The sequence below is a fragment of the Dermochelys coriacea genome, chromosome 3, assembly GCF_009764565.3.
Source record: "Dermochelys coriacea isolate rDerCor1 chromosome 3, rDerCor1.pri.v4, whole genome shotgun sequence".
Taxonomy (NCBI): Eukaryota; Metazoa; Chordata; order Testudines; family Dermochelyidae; genus Dermochelys; species Dermochelys coriacea.
This window is the reverse complement of record NC_050070.1, coordinates 202,124,354-202,139,155: the sequence shown is the minus strand read 5'-3', so window position 1 is coordinate 202,139,155 and position 14,802 is coordinate 202,124,354. Positions and strand designations below refer to the sequence as shown.

General features: G+C 40.0%; 1 protein-coding gene across 4 annotated transcripts in view; it reads left to right on the top strand.

Annotated features, from left to right (window-relative positions):
• Positions 1-14,802, top strand: part of PLCB1 (phospholipase C beta 1) — a 657,432-nt gene that overhangs the window by 535,037 nt on the left and 107,593 nt on the right. For all 4 annotated transcript variants that reach the window (XM_038396759.2, XM_038396758.2, XM_043512118.1 and 1 more), the window contains 4 exons: positions 309-418; positions 5,492-5,624; positions 9,542-9,595; positions 11,798-12,017. In XM_038396759.2, the coding sequence (XP_038252687.1) occupies positions 309-418; positions 5,492-5,624; positions 9,542-9,595; positions 11,798-12,017 (517 nt within the window). The remainder of the gene's footprint in view (positions 1-308; positions 419-5,491; positions 5,625-9,541; positions 9,596-11,797; positions 12,018-14,802) is intronic.

Here is a 14,802-nt window from a genome sequence, read left to right as displayed (position 1 = left end):
TCATTCAAAGCAGCAGTATTTCTCCTACCTCTTCTTTCCTCAATACCTCTCACATCAGTGAAATAGGGATTAAAATTCTCACCTACATATTGGCCTAAACATGTGCAGAATGTATATTTCCATAAATGGTGTTTCACAGTTAATGCCTTTGGTATGACGGCATAGTCACATTCACTGAAGTTTCTGTTGTCCAAGTGGTAACTTTGAATAATAGATTTCAAGAAAAACTATGCACCTTCTTAACACCTTAGGATCTCTAAAACCACAGATTAAGGAACTTTGACCTGAAATGTTTACTTCATTTCCAGATGTGATTGAAGCATTATCCAATCCAATTAGATACGTAAACTTGATGGAACAAAGAGCTAAACAGCTGGCAGCACTCACACTGGAGGATGAAGAAGAGGTAAAGAAAGAGGTAAGGGAGAGTCACTGAAAATTCATCGTATTTGGTGGAACTTTCAAAAGCATGTACATGATTTAGAACTTCATTGAAAGTCAGTGGGACTTGTGCTCATCAGTCACTTAAGGACTTTTCAAAACCCCACCCATTATCTAAGGGCCAGGTTTTGATACACTTACATTGTGTACATTGTACTCTATGTGGGATCCTCTTGAAGTCCATGGGGTAATGCAAAGTCAAATGAAGTAAGGGTATCAGAATCTGGTCTTCAGTGAAAAAGTGTTAGATGTCACACAACACGCAGAAAAAAAAAACCCCAACCACAGACCCTCATGTTTGTTTAGCACTCTGATCATGTGATTTTCTTAGTCCCGAAGAGAGGACTATATCATTCGCTTTCTTTGAAAATATTACAAATTTTGCAGAAATTTCGAGGGCTTTCTATTTCACAGCAGTTTGTCTCTAAAAATTGTATTCTGTTCACAGAAGGAGAGCGTCTCTTCACATCCTGCAAAAATTCTGATGTCTTCATATTACAAGCTCAATTTTCATTTGCACAAACGCCACTTTACATCCACTGTAAGGCTCCATTAAACTGCCAGAGTGCTGTAGAGTCTTTCATGTGAATGAGAATTCAGGCCGATTGCTCTAGTTTAAATGGAATTTTGTGGAAGCTAGATTTTCAGTGGTTCATCTTTGTGCCTTTGTTTGCATAAGCGCTTATCACTAAGAACATATAAGAACGGCCATACTGGGTCAGACCAAAGCTCCATCTAGCCCAGTATCTTGTCTTCCGACAGTGGTGAATACTAGGTGCCCCAGAAGGAATGAACAGAACAGGTGATCATCAAGTGATCCATCCCCTGTCGCCCATTCCCAGCTTCTGGCAAACAGAGGCTAAGGACATCATCCCTGCCCATCCTGGCTAATAGCCACTGATGGACCTATCCTCCATGAATTCATCTAGTTCTTTTTTGAACCCTGTTATAGTCTTGGCCTTCACAACATCCTCTGGCAAACAGTTCCACAGGTTGACTGTGCGTTGTGTGACAAAATACTTCCTTTTGTTTGTTTTACACCTGCTGCCTATTAATTTCATTTGATGACCCCTAGTTCTGGTGTTATGAACTGGAGTAAATAACACTTCCTTATTTACTTTCTCCACACCAGCCATAATTTTATAGACCTCTATAATATCCTCCCTTAGTCGTCTCTTTTCCAAGCTGAAAAGTCCAAGTCTTTTTAATCTCTCCTTATACGGAAGCTGTTCCCCTAATCATTTTTGTTGCCCTTTTTCAATTCCAATATATGATTTTTGACATGGGGTGACCACATCTGCACGTAGTATTCAAGATGTGGTTGTACCATGGGTTTATAAGACTAAACTCACATTTGCTTGTGCAGATGTACAAGCATATGTAGACATATGTGTATTTCTGTGCATGGCTGGGGGCCTCTGACAATTATGCACTTACTTTCAGTGGTAAATGCATATTATAGTTTTATTTAAGTTGAGGTTTAAAAAGCACCTGTGGAATTTGATTTCCCAATTCCGATTAACATTACTAGAAATTGGGCACCCAAATGGCTTTGAAAATACCAGCATTAGATTTTAAACAATTCCTGTATCATGCTCTAGGTCTATCACATGAGTTAAATACTCATTCAGTACAAGCAGTTAAGTCCTGATTCCTGGAAGGCAGGAAAACAGGGTCTCCACAGTCCCTTATTTGCCTCCTGCCCCGTTTCCTGGATCCTCCATTCTCAAAGGTATAAAAGCTCAACTGAACTCGCTTTTGTAACCAAGAAAACACTCCCCAAATAAGATTAAATGAGTGATAAAGATTACAGTTCCTTGGCCAACAGTTTGCCTCTTTGTCTCTTTATTATGTACAGTCTCACAAGTTTGCTTGAATGAGGACATGGAAATACAGAGTATCTGCCCCATTCCATTCCCTTTGCTCATATGGCACAAAGGGAGCAGAAGTCACTCACAGGTCCCCAGCTAGAGATTCCTGGGCATGAGGAAATCCTCGTCAGGTGTAGAGCCATGTAACTAGCTCCTGTCCTGTTCTCCCTGCAGCCATGCCAGAGGGTAAGGTTGCCTGCTCTCCCGGATTGGCCAAGAGTCTCCCGGAATTGGAATCAATCTCTCTGTGGCTACTGAAACCAATCGAGGAGATTTTAATAGGCCGCTAAAAGGCTGGTCGGCAGCGCAGCAGGGCTAAGGCAGGCTCTCTACCTGCCCTGGTTCCGCGCGGGTCCCGGAAGTGACTGGCACGTCCCTCTGGCTCCTAGGTGCAGGGTTGGCCAGGAGGTCTCTGAGCGCTGCTCACCCCCTCCCCTGAGTGCCGACTCCGCATGTCCCATTGGCCGGGGCAACACGCAGAGCCACCTGGCCACCCCTGAGCCTAGGATCCAGACATGCCATTTGCTTCTGGGAGCCACTCGACGTAAGCACCACCCAGCCGGAGCCTGCACACCAACCCCCTTTGGCACACCAACCCCCTGCCCCAGCCCTGAGCCCCCTCCTGCACCCCAACCCCCTGCCCCAGGTTCAGCCCAGAGCCCCCTCCTGCACTCCCACAACTGGCATTCTGCCGATGATACCAACCTCAATGTCCTGTTTGCCCACTTCTCACGGTTATCTCTGTGTCTTTGTCCATTGCCATCTCCTCGTGGAATACCCATTCTGAGTTGGCACCCCGGCTGCTACTCTCTCCTCATTCAGATCCTTCCTAAAGTCCCCTCTGCTACTGACATGCACAGACGTGAGTGAATAAAGACTGTAATCCCAAAATCTCCACTACATCCAGACAGGGTGTAGAGTGGTGGCTATAGGGAGGCGATTGTGACTGATTCGGAGTCACTCAGCCTTGTCATAAGTCAGAGCACAAGGGGTCCTGCCCTTACATATGCTGCTGGCATAAAGTCCATTTTACAAAAAAGAATCGGGTCAGGCGTGGGAGATCTTCTGAGATGATCCCCCCTCCTCCTTACATCAGGTATGGTTAGTGTGGAAGGTAGCTACAATGCCACTTTTTGGTGTATAGTAGAACAGAATCCAATCCTATGTGTCTATATAAGACTGCTCTTCCCTGCTGACCACTAACCTTTGCTGAGTAAACACAGTCTTACTAAAGACATGATAAAGCAAAGGGCGTAAACTAATGTTCCTTTTATACCTCGCTACTAAAACTGTAAAATATGAGGGTGGAATACATAATGTATTCCATGTATTAAAGAAATATAATAATAAATAATATACATGTATTAAGAAAGATAGCCCGTGATATTCTCCATTAAGGGAAAATCACAATCACTTAAGAATTGTGGGTGGTCATGAATTATGAGAAGAGAACATGCTTTATAACAAGATTAAATTGCTTGTTACACACAAAAAAATGGCTCCTTGTTCACTTCCTGAACTTGTCTCACATTGGTGATTTAGTTTCTGGAAACAAATGTCTCCGGTGCCCAAAACTAAACAGCCATGCTAATCGTTTGAAAACAAGGTGCAGTGTTACCTGAATTTTATTAGCATATATAAACCTGGTGGCCAAAAAGAAAATGTGCACTTGCACACGCAAAATTGGCTCCTAACTTTCCATGCGTGAATTTGCAAACTGGGATGCGAGCTTGTAAGTCTAGCTTTATTTTAATTAATCATTCATGCAGTCCAAGTTCTCACTAGCAGAGCCCTTTTTATTAAACTATTGACCATCACTTCCTTTAACAGTGTTTAAAGGAGAAAAAAAGAAAACCAGCCAAGACTTCTGCCAAAAACAGGATCATGCTAGAATGAAAGTGGACGTACACATCGCTGTTCAGATCATGTTTTGCTTATGCATGAGATAAATGAGGTGGTTGGAATAGATTGAATCTCCTGATAGACACAATGGTGGTGGTATCCTTGTATCCCATTGTATAGCTGTGTTAGAATTAAGTTGTTGAGACAGAGATCCCTTCACAGTACACAAAGTGTTAAGTTATATGACCGTTGAGCCAGATTGCAGTAAACTGGCAGTGTCATTAGCGTAAAAATAATTATACCAGAACCTGTGTTGCCTCTTGATAGAGTGGCAGACGGATATTCTGAGAGCTGACTCCTGCTTCTGCCTGTAATTTGATTTTCCTCCAAGAGTGAAACAGAAGCAGCCTGAGGATCAAGCCAGGATTGTATTCAGCTGGTGCCATGGCAACCACTTCTTCATACTCTTTTTGGCTGTCTCAAAATCCAAATACCTTACCAATGCTGTGAGTCCCCCTCCTCTTCCTCCCTGAGCATGGAGTGTTTGTATGTCTTCATAAACCTGACATCCACAAGAGTAACTGTAAGGTGTTCATAAGGGAACTGGCAAGGAGGGGAAAAAAGGCTGTGGAAAGTGCTTAGATGAGTTGGATACCAGAGACACGTTTATGTAGAGTTCAGCAGCTGGAGGTACTGTTTATATGCTCTCTGTTGAGTGTAATTATGACACTTTTATATCCTGGGGATAAGAAGTATGTGTGCGTGTCTTGAGAGGTGGTGAATAATTACACTGTCATGTGTATCTAGTAAAATTAGCTATGAAATTTAGCAGCCGTTCTATACACATATTTTGTTCATAATAAGGATCTGAATGGTATTTTCCTGCTACCTTCTGCTTACTTCTAGAAAGGTTTTATGATGCAGCACAATGCTGATTCCATGTAGTTTCACCTCTGATATTGCTAACTAATGCATATTATGAGTGAGTAAATTACCTGTCTGTTTTGTGGCTGAAAACCACCCAGCTGAATTATGTCCTGTTAACAATTTTTTTTCTGATGGTTATACAAAAGTACATTCAGAATAATTGTTCAGAAAGATATGTGCTGAAAGTTGAACTGCAAAAATGAACTGTCACTGATACTGTGGAAAACTGAAGCTACTAAGTCCAGATTTTTCTTTTAGAGCAGTGTATTTAAAACCTGTACGAAATTTCAGAATCAAAAGAGGTATGAAGGTTGGACTGGAAATAAATAACACCTTCCCCCTCCCCCTGCATGTATTTATTATGTATATACCTATTTGGAAGAGTAATGTAAAATATTCTGTGTCTTTAGGTTGATCAGGGGGATGCACCATCAGAAGATAAAAGTGAGCCCAGACCAACACCAGCAGAAAATGGACTAAGTCACTCCACTTCTCTGACAACGAAGCCAGCAACTCAGCTTGTCCATAGCCAACCAGTCCCAGGTAAGAGACTTAAACACATTTTTCTTACATTAATTATTTGAAAAACAAAAACCAAGAAGTGGCTGAATAACACTTTCTCTGTGTGCTTTGCATTTTAAAAAAAAGCTATATAAAATGAGTAGGGGAAAATTGTCTTGTGTTGTAACATATATTATTATTTTATTTCACAGCATTAGTAATAGCCTCTTTCTTCCAGAAGGCTTCACATACTGTATCCACTTATGCCTGAAAAACAGTCATCATTGGAGTGAAACAGGTCATGATTATACAAGAGTTGAAAACAGAAATAATAAATAATAATAATAAAATATAGGGCGATCAAGCAATTAACAATTAATCATGATTAATCGTGCAATAAAAAAATTAATGTGCGATTAATCATGCGATTAATTGCTCTGTTAATAATAGAATACCATTTATTTAAATATTTTTGCATGTTTTCTACATTTTCAAATATACTGATGTCAATTACAACACAGAATACAAAGTGTACAGTGCTCACTTTATATTTATTTTTATTACAAATACTTGCACTGTAAAAAACAAAAGAAATAGTATTTTTCAATTCACCTCATACAGGTACTGTAGTGCAATCTCTTTATCATGAAAGTTGAACTTACAAATGTAGAATTATGTAAAAAAAATAACTGCATTCAAAAATAAAACAATGTGAAACTTTAGACCCTACAAGTCCGCTCAGCCCTATTTCTTGTTCACTCAATCACTCAAACAACCAAGTTTGTTTACATTTGCAGAAGATAATACTATCCACTTCTTGTCACACTGTCACCTAAAAGTGAGAACAGGTGTTCTCATGGCACTGTTGTAGCCAGTGTTGCAAGATATTTACATGCCAGATGCACTAAAGATTCATAGGTCCCTTCATGCTTCAACCACCATTGGTGGCCGAAGCATGAAGGGGTATCAAATGTTTAGGATATCTGGCACTTAAATACCTTGCACCATCGGTTACAAAAGTGCCATGTGAACACCTATTCTCATTTTCAGGGGGCATTGTAAATAAGAAGCGGGCAGCATTATTGCCCGTAAATGTAAACAAGTTTGTTTGTCTTTGTGATTGGCTGAACAAGAAGTAGGACTGAGTGGACTTGTAGGCTCTAAAGTTTTACATTGTTTTGTTTTTGAGTACAGTTATGTAACAAAAACCCTACATTTGTAAGTTACACCTTCACAATAAAGAGATTGAACTACAGTACTTGTATGAGGTGAATTGAAAAATACTGTTTCTTTTGTTTATCATTTTTACAGTGCAAATATTTGTAATAAAAAATAATATAAAGTGAGCACTGCACACTTTGTATTCTGTGTTGTAATAGAAATCAATATATTTGAAAATGTAGAAAAACATCCACAAATATTGAATAAATTTCAATTGGTATTCTATTGTTTAACAGTGCGATTAATCGTGATTAAGTTTTTTAATCACAATTAATTTTTTGAGTCAATTGTGTGACTGCAATTAATCGACAGCCCTAATAAAATAATAATAATAAAACACACTCATAGACAAGGACTCCTTGAACTTTGGAGAGGCAATGAGCAGAATCCAGTATGAACATTACTTTGGTATTTGCTTATGAATCTTAAGTACCAGTGCAGCACTTAAACATGCAGTGCCCAGCACTTCCCACTGTATCAGTGGAGTGAGATCTTGAGAACAATGGAAGCCGTAGAATACTAAACACATCTGAAGAATCTGGCCACTTCATGAAGGTGCCTAAATGGAGCTGAGCTGTCTAGAAAATCAGACCCCAATATTGTGTGCTGAGCATTTTTTTTGACATCTGGCTCCATGTCGATAAGAATAATAGCAGTATGTTTTGAACTTCTCCTTGTCTTACAGTTAAGTACACATGTCCCTCACTTCATATGCTTTCTAAAATCTCACTTCTTCCAGAGGTGAGTTTGTTATCCCAATCTCTGGATGTTCCAGGGTGACCAATCTTCTGGTATTTAATATATACATGCCTCTGTCTCTTAAATTGCCAAGTCTTTAGGGCTGTCTTCATTTTCATATATTAGTATAGCACAAGCACGTTATTAATGCTAAATAAATAATCATAACCCCATGCACATTATCCTGGTAAATGTACATTTTTACTCCTGTCTCAGGTCCTCCAAAACAATTGCCCCATCATCTCAATACTTTTATTGGTTCAGCTATTGGCCTATGCTACTTGAGAAGCAATTTGCCCGCACAAAGGAAGATGTAAATAGGAGAGGGCATGTATTTTAATGAACATGGGGACACAGATGCAAGCATAGACATCTTTTCTGAGTTTTGAAAATTACGAAGTATTCTGCAATTGTGCAGCTGGGTGTTCCATTATGGACAAGGTCGTTATGTCCAAGGGTGGTAGACCCTTAAATTGCTTTACAAAAATATTTCCAGTTATTTGTGCATGCATTTACCTTCTACTGTACACTTTAAATTTATTCTTTGAAAATGAAGGCCTATGTCCATTTGTATTATATCTATTATATGATATTATATTATATTGTATTATATCTATTTTAATATGAATTCTAAAACTGCATTATTTCCAATTTAATTATTGATTGTTCATCATAGGCCCGATCCAACTTCCACAGACTTCAGAGGAGTTATATCAGACCCTTTGAAAGCAATTTTGAACTGTCACTTAAAGTACCAGTATTGTACTAACCATGAGCCAAATCCTGTTTACCTTACTCACATGATTGGTCCCACTGAGTTCAGTAGCATCCCTCACATAAGAAAAGTGAGGAGGCTAGGGTGTTTTATTTTGTGTTGTGTTGTTTGGTGTTGATACAAGCATTGCATCTGTAGACCATAGGGCTAGTTTGCCTTTATTATATTCACTGCCTTGCTTTCATTATATTCCACCTTTATTATATTCAGCAGTAATACAAGAAATCTACAGGCCTGTACCCTGTAAGACATTAGCCTCAGCACTTAGTTTAAGACTTGAGGCCTATGAACTTTGGCACAGATAAATGACCCAATGGTAACCCCCAAGTTCTGGGGAACTGAGAATAAAGTGTTTAAGGAGAAATTTTGTCAGAATTTACCATAACTACATGAACATGAGCTAACATCTGCAGATGTCTGAGCACAAGAATGCCCTGGCAACTAATTGACATATATCATAATAAATTGAGATCATTAGTATACTAACCTACAGGAGAAGGGCACCTCAACATTAGTATGGTGAGGAAATACAAATAAGGAAGAGGGGAGAAACCCCTTCTGAATGTGCATTAGGCAGAGTGGCATCAGCATAACATATTCTAAAAGTTGTATCCCAGCCTGCAGGCAATAGGAGAGGGAGGTGTAGCCCTTGGGAGATGCCAGGATGATGGCCACTGGTGATGAGGAGGAAGGTGATGATGATGAGGAAGATAATGGCTAACATTTTAGGTTGTTTTGCAAGGGATGGTGTGAGTATATGGATGTGCAGATGGACATTTTGTATTATCTCCATCTACCTTACTGAGTTGGAGTGTTCGTGACTTTGCTAAATGTATTAATAACCTATTGTAAATACAGAAGTTTTCCTATAGTGTGAGTGTTGCAACTGTGCACATCGAGGTTTCCACATCTACAGTAATGTTAATACTGAGCCTGATCTTGGGACAAGAACCTGTCAACCCTCAAAGTGATAACTGGAATTCTGAAGTAATCAATATAATTAATACATAATCTATGAACTGGGATACGCCTCCATGTTGCTACATCTTGGCAGTATAAAGGGTATCTGAGAGATATATTTTCTCACATTATTCAGAATGTTTACACAATTGTATATGCTATGTCAACTGCAATAATGATATAGAATATATATACATTTTCTAAGGGCAACACATGTGTCTTGTGTTTAAAAAGAATTGATATCAATAATATCTTTTACTTCCAGGTTCTGTGAAAGCACCTGCAAAAACAGAAGATCTTATTCAGAGTGTCCTAACAGGTAATAAATATACAGGTGTGATGCAGTAGCATACTCTGAATAAATTTTACGGTTTTGTCCAGGGATACGTACATTTCGTAAAATAGGCTACCTGGTTTAGACTTTTCATTGTCTGATTATTCTGAAAGAACTTTGTGGCAAATGTACATACCACGACTTGTTCCCATAGGACATAATCCTGCATCTTTGAATGGTAAATGCCCCATTGACTACAACGAGAGTAGGATTGGGTCCCTACAGGGAGCTTTTTCTTAATATCTCCCTCTGTTGCACTGCCGCCCGTGCCAGTAATGGTGAGAGTATTCAGAGTCTGAATGCAAAGAAGGTACCAGTATTATGACCTCCATGTCATCTAGACTTGCTCTGAGCAAACTTAGATGGCTTAATGCCAGCGCCTTGCATTCGCTAGAGATCTTACTATTGGAGATGTTGGAGATGCACCAGTGATAGTGTAGCTATCAGTGCAATGTAGGGCCCAGTCCTGAAGTCAATGGCATAACTCCTAACAATAAGATACACCACTTGTATTTCATCGTACCTAGTTGAATGTCATTGCTGGCTTAGCTTCTTGAGGACATCAAGTCCATTCTCCACTTCCAAAACTGAGAAGCCCCTTAGTTCAACTTCTTTGAAGAATGCATTGATTCTGCTATAGTAAGAGATATATTTTCAATGTGGTCCATGAAGCTTTAGTTTTGCAATCCTCCTGGACATTCAACTTGTCAAAGTGTTGCACAGCTAAAGCCTTGTGTACTGGTATGAAAATGTGTCCTTATGCAGACCAAACTGTTGCCTAGAGAAGGGAGCGGGAAAGGAACAGTTAACAGTATGGACTGCATTGTATGGACTGCATTGTACCTTAGGACAGAATTGGATTTGAGATTATCTTTGGATTTCAGTTAAATACAGTGGCTTGCACTGTTTAAAATTTCATAATTGGAGGCCCATCCAGAGCTTTGGCTTGTTTTCCAAAAGGATTTTTGTGAGGTAACATCTTCCATTTCCTCTTGTTAATCTCCATTTCCCAAAGAGCACGTGTAATTTGTTGGTGAGTGTATGTTACTGGTCTCCCAATCCTCAGAGGAATATGAATTGTTACAGCCCACAGGTGTAGAGCTTTACTTCAAGCTGCAGCTGCTCGTGCCTTTTTTTAGCTCTGGCAGTCCCTGGTTGAATCCCTGGTGTGTCAGCCAAGATGGCGACCATCACACACATACAAATTGAACATAAGACAAACACAACATAGGATGGAACTCTCCAACCTGAATATGTTAGCATGACCCATTGTAATTTAGACTACGAACAGTGTCAAGTATAACCATCCTCAGCCAGTTTTTGGATCCAGAAGAGGTGTGTAGATTTACTTGACTTTTTTTTCAGCCTCTCTTCATTAGGACTATTTTAGATTTTGTTTCCTTACTGGATGGACAATTAAGGAATAAAAATAGATCCGTCTTTCCTTGTGTTTTAAAATACAACAAATATTTGCCTGATAAACTGCTAAGAAATCATCCATAGCAGATAAATGTGAGAAACTGGTCAATCTCTGTCTAAGTGGGAGGACCTCTTTAAGGGAAAATGAGCCAATGGAAATGTAAAGGAAACAAGAATAAAGTCTATCTGCGTAATGTTTTTAGAACTGGGACTGCCCCATTACTCCAGCCAGACTGGTCTGATGTTCTTACAGTGTCCGACTGTCAGTGCCTGGGCAATGGCAGCTTGTACTAGCGATATTCTGAAGCAGCTCCTCTAACCCCAGAATGGTTTTGTCTTGTCCTCTCCTGTCTGAGGGATATTTGTCCACAGTGATAGGTTTCTGATGTGTTGGGGAAACACAGGAGAGGACTGTGGTTTGGTTTATCTTGGGCTGGTGGTGGGAGTCCTCTGCATCTGAAAGGGATTGAAGGAAAGATAAAACTGTATTTGTCTTGCAAAATGTAATGATTCTGAACTTATCACTTAACTCCCTAGACGTTAATTGATTATACTTACTACAATATTTTCAGCCATATTCGTTTATTTCCAGATAAAGCTGGTTGCTGTCATTGAAAGCCCTTGATTTATCTCAAGCCAATAAAAGTTGTTTATCAAGTAAACAAAAGCCCTTGGTTCCATGTCCTGCTGATCAGAATTTGAATGTCCAATTAATATATTATTTCAATCAGAGAAAAAATGATGCATTTTCCATGATTATTGTTGCAGAAGTGGAAGCACAGACCATTGAGGAGCTAAAACAACAGAAGTCATTTGTTAAACTTCAGAAGAAGCACTACAAAGAAATGAAGGACCTTGTAAAGAAACACCACAAGAAAACCACTGATCTGATCAAAGAGCACACTGCAAAATACAACGAAATTCAGAACGACTACCTGCGACGCAGGGCAGTCTTAGAAAAAACCACAAAAAGGGATACTAAGAAAAGGTATGTTAACTGGAGCTTCCTTCTCCTTTAATCTTAAAAAAAGATCTTTATTCATTTACTCATAATTGGTGACATAACAAGTATGTGGAGATAGCACTAGAGTACAGATGAAGAACAAAGGCCCTGACATTCATAGATTGAATGAGGGCAGGGATCTTGAAATAAAGGTGGACCCTGCAAAAGTGGACAGAAGCCCCCTTTGTGCTGCATTTCTTCTCTACTCGCAACCCAAGAAAACCGTCCCAATTTACATGGTAGATTGCTTGTATATATCACCTTCACCGTACAATATGGGAACACATTGCTTGTGTATTGAGAAACCCACTTTCATCTATAAGGTGATCTCATGTGATTCAGCTGTTCTGATAATCCATTCTTTTTAGGGAGACTATACATCCTGTTTTGCACAGGACAGCCCCTTTCTTAAGCCCTGCCCCAGCCATCCCTTTTTTTTTATTTTGGCAAAAGTGGGCATTTGTCCCCTTTGCTCTTGTCAACTTTTGTCACAAATGTATGGTGCAGTGCAGAGGAACATGTGGAGGGGCAAGGGGTGATGCCAGCCCGGTGCGAGGGAGAGGCAGGGCTGGAGCGACCAGGGGCGGGGGCGGGGGGGGGACTAACGACCAGTGATAGCCTTGCGCAGGAGTAGGGGAGAGGGAGGAGGAGGCAGGGCTCAGACGAGCGGTTCAGTCCAGTTCCCATGGGGAGGGGGGGAGGGGAGAGTGCGTGAGGAGAGGCCCTTGGGCCAGCCATGTGTGGTATCCCGTTTTCCCTTTGAGAAATATGGTCACCCTAAGTCTTTTGCAAATAACACACACAGGACTTGATTGTGGAGTTCCCACATGCCCTGAGTAAGAGGCTGCACCTAGGTGCAAGAGTAGACCAGGGACCAACTCACAGAGTCACAATTCAATCCCTGATTCCCTCCTTGCTGCAGGCAGGAAGCAATCTGCATCAGCTCTTTACTGGCACAGACGCCTTGCCTCTCCTAGTAGGCACAGCTGCACTAGCTGATGTGCTTTGCAAGATGCCGCATGCTTCCCATGCTTCCCTGCTTTTCTGCAGGGCAGGAGGAGGAGTATCCCCTGGGAAACTGCTGCTGTCCCCTCTCCTTTACACTGTAACTTATGCATGTAGTCCACGGGGGGGGGGGGAGATAAGACCACCTTATGCCCCTTTACTCCCCTGCAGAGACAAATTGGACAACCCATGATCTGGCCCCAAACGAGCAAACAATTGGCTCTAGATCCCACAGTGTGAATTCTAAAGGTGCAGCCCTAGACATGAAAATCAAAATTGGTCCTGTTTTATTATTTGTGGCAAGGAGAGCCATCCGTAACTTGTATCTGCCTCCAAACTGGAACCCTGGAAAGAATACTAAGAATTAGACCTATTCCTTGAATTTAACACCTGGTAGATTTACTGACTAACAGCTAAAACAAAAGGAGTACTTGTGGCACCTTAGAGACTAACATATTTATTTGAGCATAAGTTTTCGTGAGCTACAGCACCAAATGCATCCGATGAAGTGAGCTGTAGCTCACGAAAACTTATGCTCAAATAAATTTGTTAGTCTCTAAGGTGCCACAAGTACTCCTTTTGTTTTTGCGAATACAGACTAACACGGCTGCTACTCTGAAACCTGACTAACAGCTGAAAGTAATCAAATAAATTTTAAAATATGAATTCTCTAGACCACTTGGTGACGATTGATTTATTATAAGTAGATCTAGGCAAGATGTTATGGCCCCTTCCCTTTATACAGTCCCTTGCTGTGCCCTGTCTACTTTTCAATCCTCCATTCCACTGTATTTTTTTGCTTGTGTGAAAGTGATTTTTTTTTTTAGTTTGTTAGAAAATAAAGGGGTATGGACATTGTAGTTATTTCTGTCAATTTGATGGGGGGAAGTGTACTGTGACTCACTAAATCTTTCCAATACTCTCATTGTGTGCATGTAGCAATGAACTATATATTAATAAACAACTACTACTATAAACAGTTACACAAAATATAATTACTCGCATGCCTAAGTTTTTGCAGGATTAGATGCTAATAATACCACAGTTGCTTAATCAGGGATGCCTTTTGGTAGATTTCTGTTCATCCCAATTATACAGCTTTTTATTTAATTATAATTTATTTAAATGTAGTAAACATTACCGCATCATTCTGCAACTCATTTAATTCAAATAAGCACCATTACAGTCTAAGTCCTTTTTATTATTTCATAAAATTGACTACTTGCAATTCATCATAGCTTTTAAAATATGAAAACCATGAACATAAACAAAAAATCTCTGGGAGACAAGCAGAGAGAAAAAGCCAAGAGTGATTTCTGGCCCCTGACTTCCATAATAACACCTCTGATTGTAACTGGCAGGGAATTAGCCCACAAATTGTTCCCAGAAGGCAACTTGGCCATTTATGATTGTCCAGTGACAGAACCCTCATTCAATTTAACAGGAATTTTGTACTTCTAAAGCAGCCTCCCCATATTTAAGTGACTTAGAATTTGACATTCTGAAAACAGAATACAGCCAAAGTTTGAGTCGATAAAATTCTTTAGCACTGTTTGTCAGCTGTGTTACGCAGAAATTTGTAATCTGCTATATGGTCCAATGCCAACATGCAGGACAGAAATCTACAGACAGCGACATTAAGATTTTTCTTGCTATGGTTTATTCCATTCAAACTTCAACAATATAACAAAACCAAATAAATAACTTATTTACCTTTCAGTGATGGGCATTTCTGTTCCATTAGGATGTGGTCATAGATCTTCCA